General features: G+C 37.2%; 1 protein-coding gene across 1 annotated transcript in view; it reads left to right on the top strand.

Moving 5' to 3' along the window:
- The window catches only part of LOC127413389 (elongator complex protein 4-like), a 91,002-nt gene extending 75,573 nt beyond the window's left edge, over positions 1-15,429 (top strand). Inside the window, exon 10 of the mRNA XM_051650526.1 lies at positions 12,873-15,429. Coding sequence (XP_051506486.1) covers positions 12,873-12,914 — 42 coding nt within the window. The 3' untranslated portion in view covers positions 12,915-15,429. The remainder of the gene's footprint in view (positions 1-12,872) is intronic.
- The last annotated feature ends 2,350 nt before the right edge of the window (positions 15,430-17,779 follow it).

The raw sequence follows: 17,779 nt of genomic DNA, 5'->3' as shown, positions 1-17,779 counted from the left end.
ACAGTTGGCAGGGAGTTGAGTTACTGCAGCATCGACTCTCTCCGATTCATGAATGACTTTGTAAATGAAGTGTACAGACTGAAAATCAGCTGAAACCAGCTAGTGGGAAGCCGACTTTAGTGATCTGGGCTAGTAATTTGAAGGACACTGGTTCAAATATGATTCATCAGCTGGGGAATTTTGGGGTTAGTGTATCGCCATTGTGTCCAGATATACAGTTGTGATCAAAAGTTTGCATACCCTTGGAGAATTGGTAATATATGTACCATTTTTAAAGAAAACATGATTGAGCAGGCAAAACACATTTCTTTTATTTCTTATGGGATTCATATTCAACTGTAGGTTATAACAGAATGGCACAATCATAAAACAAAACATGGTAACAAAGAAAAAAATGAAATGACCCCTGTTCAAAAGTCTACATACCCTTAGTTCTTAATACTGTGTATTGCCCCCTTTAGCATCAATGACAGCATGCAGTCTTTTGTAATAGTTGTCTATGAGGCCCCAAATTCTTGCAGGTGGTATAGCTGCCCATTCGTCTTGGCAATATGCCTCCAGGTCATGCAAAGTCTTTGGTCGTCTTGCATGAACCGCACGTTTGAGATCTCCCTAGAGTGGCTCGATGATATTAAGGTCAGGAGACAGTGATGGTCACTCCAGAACCTTCACCTTTTTCTGCTGTAACCACTGGAGGGTCAACTTGGCCTTGTGCTTAGGGTCATTGTCATGCTGGAAAGTCCAAGGGCGTACCATGCGCAGCTTTCGTGCAGAAGAATGCAAATTGTCTGCCAGTATTTTCTGATAACGTGCTGCATTCATCTTGCCATCAATTTTCACAAGATTCCCCATGCCTTTAGAGCTCACACACCCCCAAAACATCAGTGAGCCACCACCATGCTTCACAGTGGGGATGGTATTCTTTTCACCATAGGCCTTGTTGACCCCTGTCCAAGCAAAGCTCTATTTTGGTCTCGTCACTCCAAATTACAGTGTGCCAGAAGCTGTGAGGCGTGTCAAGGTGTTGTCGGGAATATTGTAACCGGGCTTTTTTGTGTCATTGGTGCAGTAAAGGCTTTTTTCTGGCAACTCGACCATGCAGCTCATTTTTGTTCAAGTATCGTCGTATTGTGCTCCTTGAAACAACCACAACGTCTTTTTTCAGAGCAGCCTGTATTTCTCCTGAGGTTACCTGTGGGTTTTTCTTTGTATCCCGAACAATTATTCTGGCAGTTGTGGCTGAAATCTTTCTTGGTCTATCTGACCTTGGCTTGGTATCAAGAGATCCCCGAATTTTCCACTTCTTAATAAGTGATTGAACAGTACTGACTGGCATTTTCAGGGCTTTGGATATCTTTTTATATCCTTTTCCATCTTTATAAAGTTCCATTACCTTGTTACGCAGGTCTTTTGACAGTTTTTGACTTTTCTGCTCCCATGGCTCAGTATCTAGCCTGCTCAGTGCATCCACGTGAGAGCTAACAAACTCATTGACTATTTATACACAGACACTAATTGCAATTTAAAAAGCCACAGGTGTGGGAAATTAACCTTTAATTGCCATTTAAACCTGTGTGTGTCACCTTGTGTGTCTGTAACAAGGCCAAACATTCAAGGGTATGTAAACTTTTGATCAGAGCCATTTGGGTGATTTCTGTTATCATTATGATTTAAAAAGGAGACAAACAACTGTGTGATAATAAATGGCTTCATATGATCACTATCCTTAAATAAAAGACAGTTTTTTTTGCACGATCAGTCATATTTTCAAAATCAATGCCAAAATGTCACAATTTCTGCCAGAGTATGCAAACTTTTGAGCACAACTGTGTATATATATATATATATATATATATATATATATATATATGTATATATATATATATATATGTATATATAAATGTATTTCTATATATACTTATATTTTCAATTTGCTTTTTATTTTATTCTATTTTTTTTATTATCTCTGTCTTGTTGTATTGTTTATGCACTGGAAACTTCTATCACCAAGACAAATTCCTTGTATATATAAGCATACTTGGCAATAAAGCTCATTCTGATTCTGATTGTTTGAAAAAAATGTATATAGCTTTTTAGCCTTCTAAAATAAAAATTTTAAATAAAAATGTAACTCAAAGACTTAAATCAAGGGGTTAGAGAAGCCAGCAGAAGCAGATGTGGTTGAATACACTGTCATCATATGCAGCCTTCATTTCTCAGCTCAGCCAATCGGATATGAAAGCAGCAATTACACGTGTTTGTCCTCTGCGCCATTTGCACCCCAGAGTACCTCGGTGACACCTGCCTTGGCATTCATATTCTGCCCAGCCAGTCCGCAAGGGCCCTGTAGCCATCAGCCTCTACACAATGCCCATCCAACAGCACCCAAGGTCCATTCGTATGGCACCTCTCCAAATATGAACGAGCAGAAAGGAGTAAACCCCCCCCACCACCACCACCACCACCACCACTCCATTCCCGACCTCTGCAGTCACTGGCCTAAAGATTAAGAGTGCATCAGACACAGCTGACCACAGGGGGAAATGCAGTGAGAATGATACTGATTGTGATACACAGATGTGTTTTTCTATTATGTGTCCTAGCGTTGTTGGATTTTGAATATGGTGCAGGAAGAATTAAAAAAAAATATTTTTTTATACTGCAAAAGTGAGAAAATTGTGATAATTGTAGTACAGATGCAAAAAGTTACTACTTCCCATTATTTCATGTCTGAATGGTTCCAGTATTATGTAGCCAGCAAATTGTGTATGTTTCTTGGAAGTAAAGCTGAATTGTTGAGCTTTAAATTTTGGTACTTGTTTTAACATGATTAATTAAAAAGACTCACCATGCATGAGAAATTGCAAATGGAAGAGTTTGCCAAAAAAGTGTACATATCTGTTCTATCAGCCCTGATGGCTGTCAAATAAATATTGTATTCTAATAATACATATTATCCACTTTGTGTGAGCTACAGTTCACATTTAGTTCAAATCCAAATGGATGTGAGACCTAATAGATGAGTTGATGTAACAGCACATGTTTCTCCTTTAACATAGATGTCAGACATGAGGTTTAGCATGTTTTGGCCACCTCTTTTGGTCTCCATCATTGTCTTTGATTGTTTAGGATTTTTTTAAGTCTCAAAGGACAGTGTTGAATGGTATAAAAACAGAGAAGAACCTTGTTGCCTTGAAATCAACTTGTGTTTTGCTCAGTACAGTGTTACTTCTTAAAGATGCCTGTTCCTTGGATTGTATTGCTCTCAATGCCTTGATGGTAGGTAATTGTACTTTATGCTAAACTTTCAGGAGATGTGAAAGTTCCATATAGTGGGATGGTGGTCGACTTAGAATCATATTACGCTTGTCATTGTGATCGGTATGAAAGAGGAAAACTAGGGTTCATGTGTGCTCTTGTTTGAGGTTGAACAGTTCCCGTTACACCAAGCTAGTCCTCAGTAATTTCTCCAGTTTCCCTTAAACATTGATGTCCATCTGAAAAAAAACAAATCAGTGTTAACGGTTTAAATGTGAGAAGTATATTGCCCTGGAAAAATTGTAACCCCTACTGAAAAGTTGCTAGACATGTCCAATGTTATTTCAAGGAAAGATTTCGACAAGTTTAAGCGAGGGTTTGTGCTTGGATGCTTCATTTAACATTTTGCTTATGGAATGCAGAGCTTGGTGAAAAATTGAAAAATGCTGTTACAACGAAACCAAAGGCTAAAGATTTATACCTGATAAGCTGTGGCCACAAGTGTTGACGGTTATGCATAGAGCACATGCAGTAACATTAGAGTTCTGTTTTTTAACATGGTAAATATTTTAATAATTAAATATGCAATATGAAGAAAGTTACTGAAAATGAACTTATTTGTTCATCAAGCTATTAATTTTGCTTGGCTATAAGTTCATTCTATTTAACCATTGTTTCAAAACATCACTTTTTAGACTACACACAAACTTGGCTGATATTTTAACCACAAGTTGTCTTTAATCTAGTTAGACCTACAAACTTTAATACATTTTTTTTTTTTTTTACAATGCATCCTAAGATATTTATTTTTATCTAGATGAAACAAGACATTCACATTTTACTATTAAAATCAAGTGCTTCAGACTAGTTGCAAAATTCATCAGGCATTGTGATGTATGAAATTATTATTATTATTATTATTTTCTTCTTTTTTTTTCTTTTTTTACCTCAACACTTTGGGTTAAGGTGGAAAAAGCTATTTTAACTATTTAATTGTACACACACACTTTTTTTTCTCCTTTTTTTTTTTCAGGTTAATACATCTCAATGACAAAAAAAAAAAAAAAAATGCCAGATTTACCAGAATTCAACTTTTATGAAGTTATATCAAGCAAGGCTTTTACTTTTGTCAAAACTCCTCCAATACAAATACCAAATATGCATTATTGGCATGCATTCTCCTCTGACATTTGTGGTAATTCTTCGCAAGTGCCAATACAACCAACGGCAAGTAGCTGGAGGGCTTTGAAGCTATTATCAGCGTAAGGTTTTGTTTGGCATAAGTAACCCTCTTAAGGAAAGTCACTCTTAATGTTCCCCTCATGAGCCTCTTGAAAATCACTTGAAATCTTTTAAACTGATTTTGCTCAAGTGAGCTGTTGGCTGAAATTGTTGTTGCTATTTGCGTAACATACTTAAAGCAAATTAACTAAGCACTTCATGACAATGAGGGCCTCTTAATAATCCACTGATCCTAATAATGATCCTAGAGATGGAATTCTATGTTTAAATCAAGTTATTTCATTATGTGAGCATTATGTGAGCACAGTTTCTGTATTTCCTCTGGCTTGCCTTATACAGTAGTCCACTGTATGTTCAAATATTTGTCAGGTTCTCTTCTTAGTCACACCATCTACACTGTAAAAAAATGCTGTACATTTATGGCCAAATTCCTACAGCAATCTACTGTGATTCTTAAATACAGTAGTTTGCTGTTAAAAATGTTGCATTCTGGGAGATCAAGAGCTCATTGTGAAATGACTAGTTTTACGGTAAATAGCTGTTCTGCATTAGGGGAAAATTTAAAATCATGATATCATCTTGGTGAAAGCTATAGTGACATTTTGAAATGTATATTTTACCCCCCCCCCCTTGACATTTTTTGTTTGTGGCACATGGTTAGTGTTCATGATGTTTCTGACGAACACCTCTGTTCTTCATCATCTCACATCAGCCTTCACTTGTCTGTCTAATGAGAAGTCAAATAAAAATAAAAACAACCTTAGAAGCTGTAGAGCCGAGGAGGGCGGGGCTCGGGTTGGAATGAGACACACCCGGTCCCCAATCAGCCTGATGGGGCGCGCGAGGGATAAAGGCGGCCGGGGACGGCAGTGTCGAGGACTCTGCGACGGGAATCCCTCCTCCTTCCCGGGTTTCGGCACCAGTGTAAGGGGGTTTAGAGGAAAGGAGGAGGCGAGAACCGGCTTGACAACTTAAATAATAATTTATTAAACAAAAACCCAACCAAAAATACACAACTAAAAACACAGCACAGCTGTCTGTAATTCTCTCTCTCTCAAACTGTCGTCCCCGGCCGCCTTTATCCCTCCCCGGGCGGACCATCAGGCTGATTGGGGACCGGGTGTGTCTCATTCCAACCCGAGCCCCGCCCTCCTCGGCTCTACAGAAGCAATGTACATGTACAATTTTGCCAGGATTGAACAGTGTAATTTTTTATGAAAAAACAAAACAACAACAATCTGTACACAGTAAAATAACAGTATAGCACTGCATTGTGGGTTATAATGGTGAAATACCCATAAGCCTTTGTGCTTGAATAAGTATGTATGCTTAGGCAAATGCATTGGAGCTACAAAAATTGTAAAAAAATAAATAAAAAAAACACGTACAAAATTATTTATTCAGACTTAATAGAAGTCTTAGTTTAATTAGTGTTGTTGTTTTGTTATCAATAGTTGTGTTTTGATTGAAGTCACCATTATGGTGATTAGTGATCTCTTGAGCTGGCACCTTGGACCTTCTTTATTATTATATTATGTTCTTCCAGCCAGTCAATTTACGTTTAAGTAAAAGACAAGTTGTTGCATTGTGCTACTTGGAAGAAAAAACTTAAGATCAGCCTGAATGTCTGATTCTACCTTGCAAATGGCACTATATGTGGCGATAGTGATGCATTACACATAAAAGCAAAAACAATAAAGGATATTTCAGCAAAATTATATCAGCAAATTGAGTGTTTGATGTTTTTGATGAATTTACAGCATAACTCGAGTTTAATGAAGTTACAGCATAACTCGAGTTGTTATCAAGACACACAGATATCAACTCTCGGCATACAAAACGCAACAGTGGTGAAAATTAACAAACATACTTTTACGTAAATAAGTAAGAGCTGAACATTAAAATCCAAGTAACTTAGACTACAACAAAAACAACTTCAAAATAAACCAGTACATAGTAAAAAATCAAAGTAATTTCTTCATGCCGCAGTACATGCTGGGAACATAGCTGTAAATTTCAACAACAGTAGATAGTATGTAATTTGACAGCTATATGCTGCTAAATTACAGTTGAATGTAAAAACAGTATCTTGCTGTTAATTTCAGCAACAGCAAGACACCGTTAATTTTACAGTAACATGCTGGCAACCCTGCTGCCAGTTCTTTACTGTTTTTTGACAGGAAAATCTTTAAGAGTGTAATATTGATTGGTCTAGTCTGCATTGGGGCTCAGGGTTGCATGTGAATAGATGATTATGATGGTTACATGCTTTATCCCTGGGCTTTTTTGTGGAAGATGTGCATGACACAAAAGTTACAATGCAATTTCGCTTCCGCCCTTACTCAGAGGAAAAGGTATTGATTCTTTTCAGCAAAGTTTATACAGTTGACTTGAATGGACAGGGATCACAGCATGAATTCTGGATCTATAGGAGATATAGTGTGTGTAGATATGGGCTCTCTGTAGATGTGGGCTCTTCTTTTGGCCACTTGCTTGGAAAGCCGTGTAGAATCTCCTTTAATTATTACTCTTTCCTAGTTTTCCTGGTTTTCATGGTTCATCTTTTCCTTGCCCACTCCTTTTAAGTCCTAAAAGTTCATAATCTGTAGTTTACCTCTTCTGTTCTTTAAAATTCCTCCTGATAAGCTTAGACTTTTTGATCCTGGGTGTCTCCTAAACAGGGTGCATCCTAGCCTTGAGGGTTTCAGAGAGGAAGGATGTAGAGCTCTTAAAGGCGTGTGGAAAAAGCTCAGTGAAATTACGGTGTGCTGAGCTTCTGATGACTTAACCTTTCAGGAACATGACTTTCCTATGGTTCTAAACAATAGGATCTTTATAAGACCATTGTTTGGTACGAGATAAACATCAACCTCAGGATAAAGGTCATTTTAATCAAGGCTGCTGAAGATGAAGAGAATCAAGGGAAAGATGAGAATGATAGTTGCAGGTATCTTTTGCTTGTAGCTATTTACATACTGTACAGAACTGTATTCATCACACACCTGACTACCCTTGACACGGAGTGTGTGTACAACTTGCACTGAACTCCCCTCATTAGTGTCTTTAGCACAAGCCTTTTGCATAACTCATTGCCTTGTTAGAGATTAGTGCCCATGTAGGCCAATTTGCCATAATAAAACGCTTGATTCTAATGACTCTAAGCCATAGTTTACACACAAACCTTTCTCCTGAACCGCCAAAAAGCCTTAGTCTTCCTGAAGGGGTTTTTAGCGGCACGCTAACAGTTACACCTCTCAGACCATTTAAGGTGCATGGCCAAGCGTCAAATGTGATTTGTGTTCACACACTCTGTTTCGTCTGTCTGCAAACATGGACTAGGATGGGTTATTTTTTTTTTTTTTTACTGGTTCTCACTGCAGTGGCTGGAAGTTAAATCAGGCATCTCTAGCTAAAAGTGGTTAATACTGGGATCAGTTCTCTTACTATAAAAAGGTTCATCTGTATGTTCGATGTGTTGTATATCAGTGTTGGGGAGTAAATAACTTGTAGCAGTTAGGGCTAGGGAAGAATATCGATTTCACTATTATTCCCAATCTTCATTTGAACAATATTTATTCTTCAAATCCCAATATCAGTCTTTTCTTCTTTTTTTCTACTTTTTTTGCGACCAAATTTCACACTATGCGACAAATATTTTTTTACATTTTCAGATTGTACTGCAGTGATTGAGTAGTATTGTGGCAAAGAAGTTTAGCACCGAGTTCCTTTCACTGCATGTTTAGATTAAAAGTTCAGACAGTTCATTTTAATTAACTGGTTAAAAAAGGTTCAAATTTACCAATTTATATCTGTGAGTATAGTAGCTTGAAGCATGGCAAGCTACAGTATAGATTCCCCAACAGTTGTATGCAGTGGTATACAGATGCATACTTTCCTTATGGTCTTTTTCAATGTTAAATCAATGCAACAATATAGTACTATAATATTATTTAAAAAAAAAATATGCTCACATACAAATATACAATTTGCATAACACAAAATAAACAGCATTCCACGCCAAGGGGATTAAACATGAGTGAGATAAAGAGATGCCAAAATGAGTGATACAGAGACAAAGATAATAAAAAGTGAAAATACATGGGGGGAGTAAATACCATTTATTGAAGAAAAATAAATAATTACAAGCATACATTGACTAATAAGTAAAGTCATAATAAAGGCGTGGGGTCATACATAATACTACACAATGTTTTAATCAGGTGGAACACAATAAAGCATCATACAATAAATCATTTTTTTTCCATGTTCATTTGAGCTTTTGTTCTAACATCCCACAGACATATTTTATTGCCTGGTTTCTAGTTGTATAGTATCACACTAACTTGCCCTGCCCACAGTAAAATCTCAATGGTCCAAAATCCCGCTCCACATAGCGGTATATTAAACGTTGAATATCTTCCAATATGCAGTGATTTTGTCCAACATCTTCCATGGGACATGGAACCATTGTAATACAATTGTTTATTTGCACGCTACCATGATGATAAAACTATGGAATTATTTGAAGTATATTGGAGTACTATTGAATTGCCGTGGTAAATGAATATGGTAATCTTACAGTATCATTCATATACATATATATATATATATATATATATATATATATATATATATATATATATGAGTAGATATATATATATATCAGAGCTGTCATGCTAATGTTATTAATTTAAAATGCTTAACGTGTTAATTTTTCTTTAACACAATTAATGCAATTACCAATTTGGCATGATTCTTACATTTAATTTACCTCTGTGTGAGTTCTGAGCATTGGTTGGTATTTGGCGCAACATTTGCGATTTGTAATTTGACATTACACTGACGTACACACCACAAACAAGCACAACAGGGAATTCCGTGTCAGTGATCAAGTGATGGGGAAAGAACCTCTTAAAGCTATTTGTTGTAGAAAACAAACCCAGATGGGACTTAAAACAAAAATCAAGAACTTTGCAGCCTCTGTAGGGCACAATTTAATGACCACAGAACTACGTCAAGTCTTAACTATCACCAAAATGGCAAAACATACGATACATGGCACTGATGAAGGACAGCTGCATCCGGCTAGCTTGTTGGAGTTCTGCCGTAGTTAAATAATTTCAACTTTGAACCCATTGCTTCTGACCTTTTGAAGCATCAGCTAATGATAACTGGACAACTCAGATAAAGTATAATTACATTGGCAGTGCCATGGCTGAAAGCCAAACAAGACGTCTGGAGTTCAAAGAGAAATTTGATGCTGGTGTTGATGCCCTGACGCGAATCATGAATGTGGCTTCAAGAATGCTATAGAAAAAAGGGGATAGCCACAGTCTGCTGGACTATTAATAATGTGGAGGATGAGAGTTTGAGATTTAATGAGCATTGCGATGAATATGCAACCTATTGGGTTTAGTTCTTTCAATCAATCAAACTCCCACTTGATTAACTGATAAATGTTTAATGGTACTGGAATTGGTGGAAAAATTGCTGAATTACACTGTGCAAGGCTTTGTTTGGAAAATGTTTATAAAGCATTATTGTTACATTATTGTTTTTGTTTTTTGTTTTTTTACTTTCCTAAGAAGGAAATAAATGCATTTTTGGCAGGAAAAAAGTATAAATAGAGTCAAATTTCAGTGCGATTCATGGTGTTTAACTATGGCAAATTATGCTATTAATCACGATTTAAAAAATTTAACGACTGACACACACATGCATATACAGTATACAAATATATATATATATACAAATATATATATCCTCTCAAGCTCTGTCAGGTTGTATGGGGACTGTCAGTGGACAGCCATTTTCAGGTCTCTCCAAAGATGTTCGATTGGGTTCAAGTCCGGGCTCTGGTTGGTCCACTCAAGGACATTCACAGAGTTGTCCCTAAGCCACCCTTGCGTTGTCTTGGCTGTGTACTTAGGGTCATTGTTTTGTTGGAATGTGAACCTTCGGCCCAGTCTGAGGTCCTGAGTGCTCTGGACCAGGTTTTCATTAAGGAAATCTCTATATTTTGCTGCATTCAGCTTTCCTTCAACCCTGAGCAGTCCCCCAGTCCCTGCCACTGAAAAACACCCCCACAGCATGATGCTACCACCACCATGCTTCACCGTTGAGATGGTATTGTGCAGGTTATGAGCGGTGCCTGGTTTCCTCCAGACATGACGCTTGAAATTTAGGCCAAACAGTTCAATCTTCATTTCATCAGATCAGAGAATCCTATTTCTCACAGTCTGAGAGTCCTTTAGATGCTTTTTTTGGGGCTTTCATGTCTTGCACTGAGGAGAGGCTTCCATCTGGCCACTCTGCCATAAAGCCCAGATCGGTGGAGCATTGCAGTTATGGTTGTGCTTCTCCAAGTTTCTCCCATCTCCACACATGATCTCTGGAGCTCACCCAGAGTGACTATCGGGTTCTTGGTCACCTCTCTTACCAAGGCTCTTCTCCCCTGATTGCTCAGTTTGGCCGGGCAGCCAGCTCTAGGAAGAGTCCTGGTTGTTCCAAATTTCTTCCATTTAAGAATTATAGAGGTCACTGTGCTCTTGGGAACCTTCAATGCAGCCAAAAAATATTAGTAGCCTTCCCCAGATCTGTACCTCAACATAATCCTATCTCTGAGCTCTGCAGGCAGTTCCTTTGACCTCATGGCTTGGTCTTTTCTCTGATATGCATTTTCAGCTGTGAGACCTTATATAGACAGGTGTGTGCAGTTCCAATCATTTGAATTAGCCACAGGTGGACTCCTTATGTCAATGTGATATTTCAGGTTTTTTTTTTTCTTTTTTTTTAATAAATTTGCAAAGTTATCAAAAATCTGTTTTTTTTTTCTTTGTCATTTTGGGGTATGGAGTGTAGATTGATGTAAAAAAAATAATAATTTAAAGCATTTTAGCATAAGGCTGCAACATAAAAAAAATGTGAAAAAATTAAGGGGTCTGAATACTTTCTGAATGCACTGTGTGTGTGTGTGTGTGTGTGTATACATATACACACACATACACACTGGCGGCCAAAAGTTTCAAATAATGTACAGATTTTGCTCTTATGGAAAGAAATTGTTACTTTTATTCACCAAAGTGGCATACAACTGATCACAATGTATATTCAGGACATTAATAATGTGAAAAATTACTATTACAATTTGAAAAAAAAAATCAGAACTTTTTCAACTGCTTCAAAGTGTTCTCATCAAACAATCCTCCATGTGCAGCAATGACAGCTTTGCAGAGCCTTGGCATTCTAGCTGTTAGTTTGTCCAGATACTCAGGTGTCATTCCACCCCACGCTTTCTGTAGTCTTGTCGGGCACTTCTCACGCACCTTACATTCTAGCTGATCCCACAAAATCTCAGTGGAGTTAAGATCCATAACACTCTTTTCCAATTATCTGTTCAATGTCTGTGTTTCTTTGCACACTCTAACCTTTTTTTTTTTTTTCAAAATTGCCTTTTTCTTTGCAATTCTTCCCATAAGGCCTGCACACCTGAGTCTTCTCTTTACTTTTGTACATGAAACTGGTGTTGAGCAGGTAGAATTCAATGAAGCTGTCAGCTGAGGACATGTGAGGCGTCTGTTTCTCAAACTAGAGACTCTGATGTACTTATCCTCTTGTTTAGTTGTACATCTGGCCTTCCACATCTCTTTCTGTCCTTGTTAGAGCCAGTTGTCCTTTGTCTTTGAAGACCGTAGTGTACACCTTTGTATGAAATCTTCAATTGTTTGGCAATTTCAAGCATTGTATAGCCTTCATTCCTCAAAACAATGATTGACTGGCAAGTTTCTAGAGAAAGCTTTTTCTTTTTTGTCATTTTTGACCTAATATTGACCTTAAGACATGCCAGTCTATTGCATACTGTGGCAACTCAAAAACAAACACAAAGACAATGTTAAGTTTCATTTAACGAACCAAATAGCTTTCAACTGTGTCTGATATAATGGCAAGTGATTTTCTAGTACCTAATTAGCAAGTATTACTCCAGGATAAGGTGTTGGAGTGATGGCTGCTGGAAATGGGGCCTGTCTAGATTTGATAAAAAATGACTTTTTTCAAATAGTGATGGTGCTGTTTTTTACATCAGTAATGTCCTGACTCTACATTGTGTCCAGCTGAATGCCACTTTGGTGAATTAAAGTATCAATTTCCTTCAGAAACAGCTAAATGTATATATTATTCCAAACTTTTGGCCGCCAGTGTGTGTATGTGTGTGTGTGTGTGTGTGTATATTATACACATGTACTGTATATACACATACACCATGGTACCATCACAGTACTTTTTTGTATGGTTTGCTCTCCAATGTAGCTTTATCACCTGCCTCACCCAGTGTTTTTCAGCCTTCTTCTTACATTTCTCTCTCTCTTTCACAGAGACTGCATTTGCCTCCAGACCTGTCAGAGACGGTGAGTTGAGTGAGTAAATCAGAACTGGCAGCAGGATGTTGTACCACTGCCACGGGCAACAAGCACCTAGATTTCTAGCGTTTTCCCTCCCTCCTGTACCCTTCCCCTTTTCAATTCCCAACACAGTGATGTTCAAGGGCGGGAGAGCTACACTTCACTAGAACTAGGTTATGGTCACAGCTGTACTGACATGGTTACCGTGATTCCTAGTCTTAAAACGGCACATTGTTTAGTAAATACACAACATGGTGAAGGATGCAAGTCCCAATGGTAACTTGGTGGCATGCAGAACTACAAAAACCTGTTGCTATCTTTGGATAGCTCAAGGATGTGATGCAAATAATTTTAACATGGTTTGTGTACTGTCTTTTCAGTGCATTTGAGAATTTCTGCATGAGCTGTGTCTGGCTTGCTGATGTTCATTAGCTTGTTGGCTAATAAATATATGCAGTCAATAAATGTTCTAAAAGTGCTGCAAAAAAGTCATGGTTTTTCTTGATTAATTTAATTTTACATGTTGAATACAAATTAAACTGTATCAACAGTATCTGATGCCTGATGTCATATACCATAGAAAAAAATTCAGACTCCTCCTTCAGTGTTTTAAAAAAAAACAGCATACAAATCCTTAATAGTTATGTGCTTACAGTGTAAGTCTATGGGACAGCGTGGAACAAGTGCCACATAGAAGTGGATTTCCAGATTTGTTCTGGGGTAATTCCTATGTCTCCGATGTTCTAGTGCTTAAATTGTATAACCTAGAGCATTCGTTTAAGCTGAATGATTATATTCTGGGTTTATAATCTTGATCTGTTCAGGATATAATTAATTAAAGCATGGAATGTTTTCTTTTGAAAACATTGATTATACATGTACTTTAAGCCCTTTGTCATTTATTTGGTTCTTTTCACTGGACAAATAAAGAATCTATGTCTTCAAATTGTTCTCAGTCTCCCAACAGATGGTTGCCAGTGTGTTAGAACTCTTAAACTCAGAGATGAGAGACACTGGTGCAAATCTATGAGGCCGCACTTCATAGCTCATCAGGGCAGCTACACACAGTCTTTGTGTTTTTATGACAGGTCCATGGCGATGAATTAGGTCAGAGGTTGTCATGGAAATATATTCAAATACAAGACTGGAGATGTTTTTTTTTGTTTTTTTTTGCTTTGGTGATATCATTTTGAGCACTCTTGTTTTCTGAGAGTTGCCTTAGTACTTCGCTTTTCGCCGTTTTCACTTTACTGTCATATCTCATGCATTTGTGTGAATGTTTAAAATGGAAGATAGCTATTTTATATATATATATATATATATATACATGTATATTCTTGATATGTACCATTTTCTTAAGACAGTATCTTCCAAAGTCCAAAATAAGATGTAATAATTTGCCATGTTATTACTGTATAATAAGAGCTTTTTTGCATTTGTAATATTCAGATTTACATTTCAGCTGACTTGACCTTGCTTGACTTTGCTTGAAATGTATTTGTAATGAAAAAAATCCCATCATGCACAAATTATTCATTTTTGGTGTTGAATAAATCTGCTTGTGACTGCTTGTGACTGCATTTACGAGACCGACGTGTTAAGTGTGTTCATATGCACACATTACCTTTTCATAGTCTTGTTTTCATTATCTGTTAATGGATTTAGCTGTGTCAGTGTTCACAGTCTTCATTGTAACAATCTGAATGTATGTTTACTACTATAGATCCTAAATTATGGACTTTTTTTGGGGACCTCAATTTATTTTGATATGTTGTAGAAGTGAGATCAGCAGACTTTGATCCAGTTCTTTTATAATGTTTCTGACACATAACTTGTTTTTTTTTTTTTTACAACATCAACAATTTCGTTTATAATGTATATCTATAAGATAAAGTGTGCCATTTAGGGGCTTTATTTTGATTTTATTTATTTATGTACTGTATTATTTATTTATATTTACAATTTTTAATCACAGTTACTTTAATTTATTTGTATTTTATTTGTATTTATTTTTTGTACAGTTCACTAAAAAAAGTCCTGTGACATGAAAAATGAATTTTTCAAAAGTACAATTATTTCATGTGTTTTTTCGATTAAAATGAGCTCAAACCTTAAACAGCATTTTGCTAATTCTTTTGTAGTTATTATGTATGCAGTTTATTTTTATTTTTTTATTTTTTTACCATATTTATTAAAAAACTACATGGAATAGTTTTACTTGTAATAATTCATTTGTCACACTGCAGGACCATTTCAAATGAACTAGTGAAGATCATGGACATATTATTTGTCAACTGTCCATGTTCAATACTGAAAACTCTTCTTGGTCGTCCGATAAAGAGCATGTAGCTTGAAATGTCATGTTTTTGTCTCTTGGTAAGCTTTTTAAATTTATTTGAGAGTAACTTTGGTGTGTGTTTTCATCTGTATATTTTTGAGTCATGCACCTGCATCAACAAAAAAATGTTTTCCATGATTTTTGACTCTTGTTGGTAGTGAAATATAACAGTTCTGTCCCAGTATTAAAACATTACCCCAATATTTCCTTGCAGAGCTTTAGTTGTGTTTCAAGATTCCTGCAGTGTTTCACTTTCATTGCTTTCTCACTGCTGTTTATGCGGGTGTCTGAGAGAAACAGAGTGAAGTTGTCTAAAAATCCCACAGGACACTACCTGACCCAGCTATCACCAGGATCAACCTACCACCCCCAAAACCCTTCCACACGGACACTTTCTCTCGGTCCCTCCCCTCCGCCTCCCTGCTGAGACAGCAAGTGAAGCAAAATAACTCATTCTGCCACACAATTGCTTCATCTCTCCCTCCGCTCACCCTAGGCTTGCTCGGGCCGCTTTATTCTCTTCGTTTTCTTCCCTCTGTCCTCCCCCTACGCTCACTTGCTTTTTTCCCCCCTTCCTTTTAGACCATCGTAACTACCAAAACAAGAGCTGGCAGTGCTCAATGGCATAGGCCTTTTCCATTGTGGTGTGTTTTTGTGATGTCTGAGTTGTGTGGAGTCGGCTGGTGCCTTTGTTCACAAGCTCTTTGGTGGTTATGAGGTATGTGGAGAGAGGGGTTGTTGCTTGTTGTGTCATTACATTTACTAATGGGTAGTTTGTGGTAATTAGGTTGGCTTGAAAAAGCCAACCTACTGATATATTATTTAAACTTATTATTATAATTATTATTATTATTATTAGGTTGGCTTGAAAGAGCCAACCTACTGATTTACAATTTAAACTTAATATTATTATTATTCTTCTAAGACTAAAATTTCTAACACTTACTCCTCCTAGAGCTTTCAAGCTACATGCACCAAACCTTCTGACTGATCTCAAATAGTGTGCTATATCTTTTCTAACTGATCGGACTTATGGTTTTCTCACAGAGGACAATCAAAAATCGGAAAAACCCCATTCACATAGATTGATGGAATGTTCAGATGAGCCACGACTATTCAAACTCTATTCAAAAACTGTCAAAATTCAAATCTGAGCCACCAACACAAGGCTTTAACATGCTTTAGGCTGCTCTTCTATCAAATCTCTATTTCTGTCTCTTTTAATATGCTTTGGGCCACTATATTGAATCTTTATTTCTATCAAATTCAAACTTTATTTGAATGACTGTTTTTGCAATATTGCCATTTCAATACAATATTTCTGTCTGTCTCTATCTCTTTCATTCTATCTGTCCTTTTTTCCTCCCTCTCTCTCTCTCTCTCTCTGTCCTATCTGTCTGTCGGTCTAGCTATCATCATTTAGTGCACCCTAGCAACCAAAACACTTTGACTTCCATTAAAATTAGCTTAGATGGATATCTCCGGATCAGAACATTGTAGAGACTTCTGTGTTGGCACATTTGACTCAAGCTAGCAAGGAGCCTTTTGAGGATCACCCTGGTAACTGCCTAACAACCAGATGGGGTTACCCTAGCAACCAATGAGCAAAACACATATCTCTGCAGCAAAACATTGTAGAGACTTCCGGTTTGGGTCATTTGACTCAGGGTAGCAAGGAGCCTTTCGAGTATCACCTTGGTAACTGCCTAGCAACCAGATGGGGTTACCCTATCAACCAAGTAACATCACATATCTCTGCACCAGAACATCATAGAGACTTCCAGTTTCGTTCATTTGACTCAGGGTAGCAAATAGCCTTTTGAGTATCACCTTGGTAACTGCCTAGCAACCAAGTAACAAATCACATATCTCTGCACCAGAACATCGTAGGGACTTCCAGTTTTGTTCATTTGACTCAGGGTAGCAAATAGCCTTTTGAGTATCACCTTGGTAACTGCCTAGCAACCAAGTAATAAAACACTTATCTCTGCACCAGAACATTGTAGAGACTTCCGGTTTTGTTCATTTGACTCAGGGTAGCAAAAAGCCTTTTGAGTATCACCTTGGTAACTGCCTAGCAACCAAGTAATAAAACACTTATCTCTGCACCAGAACATTGTAGAGACTTCCGGTTTTGTTCATTTGACTCAGGGTAGCAAAAAGCCTTTTGAGTATCAACTTGGTAACTGCCTAGCAACCAGATGGGGTTACCCTAGCAGCCAAGTAACAAATCACTTATCTCTGCACTAGAACATCGTAGAGACTCCAAGTTGGCTCATTTGACTCAGGGTAGCAAGGAGCCTTGTTAGTATCACCTTGGTAACTGCCTAGCAACCAAATGGGATCACTCTAGCAACCAAGTAGTCTGTCTGTCTGTCTGTCTATCTATCTATCTTTTTTAAACTTTCAGACCAGGCTTTTTCAAGCCAACCTAAATTTTGTCCACTAAATTTTTATCTAGTCTTGTCTTGAAAAAGCCAACCTACTGCTATACTACTTAAACTTATTTTTATTATTATTATTATTATCTGCCTAGCAACCA

The sequence above is a fragment of the Myxocyprinus asiaticus genome, chromosome 2 (assembly GCF_019703515.2).
Source record: "Myxocyprinus asiaticus isolate MX2 ecotype Aquarium Trade chromosome 2, UBuf_Myxa_2, whole genome shotgun sequence".
NCBI classification, from domain to species: Eukaryota; Metazoa; Chordata; class Actinopteri; order Cypriniformes; family Catostomidae; genus Myxocyprinus; species Myxocyprinus asiaticus.
The sequence above is the reverse complement of the archived record's forward strand: the minus strand, read 5'-3'. Positions and strand labels throughout refer to the sequence as shown.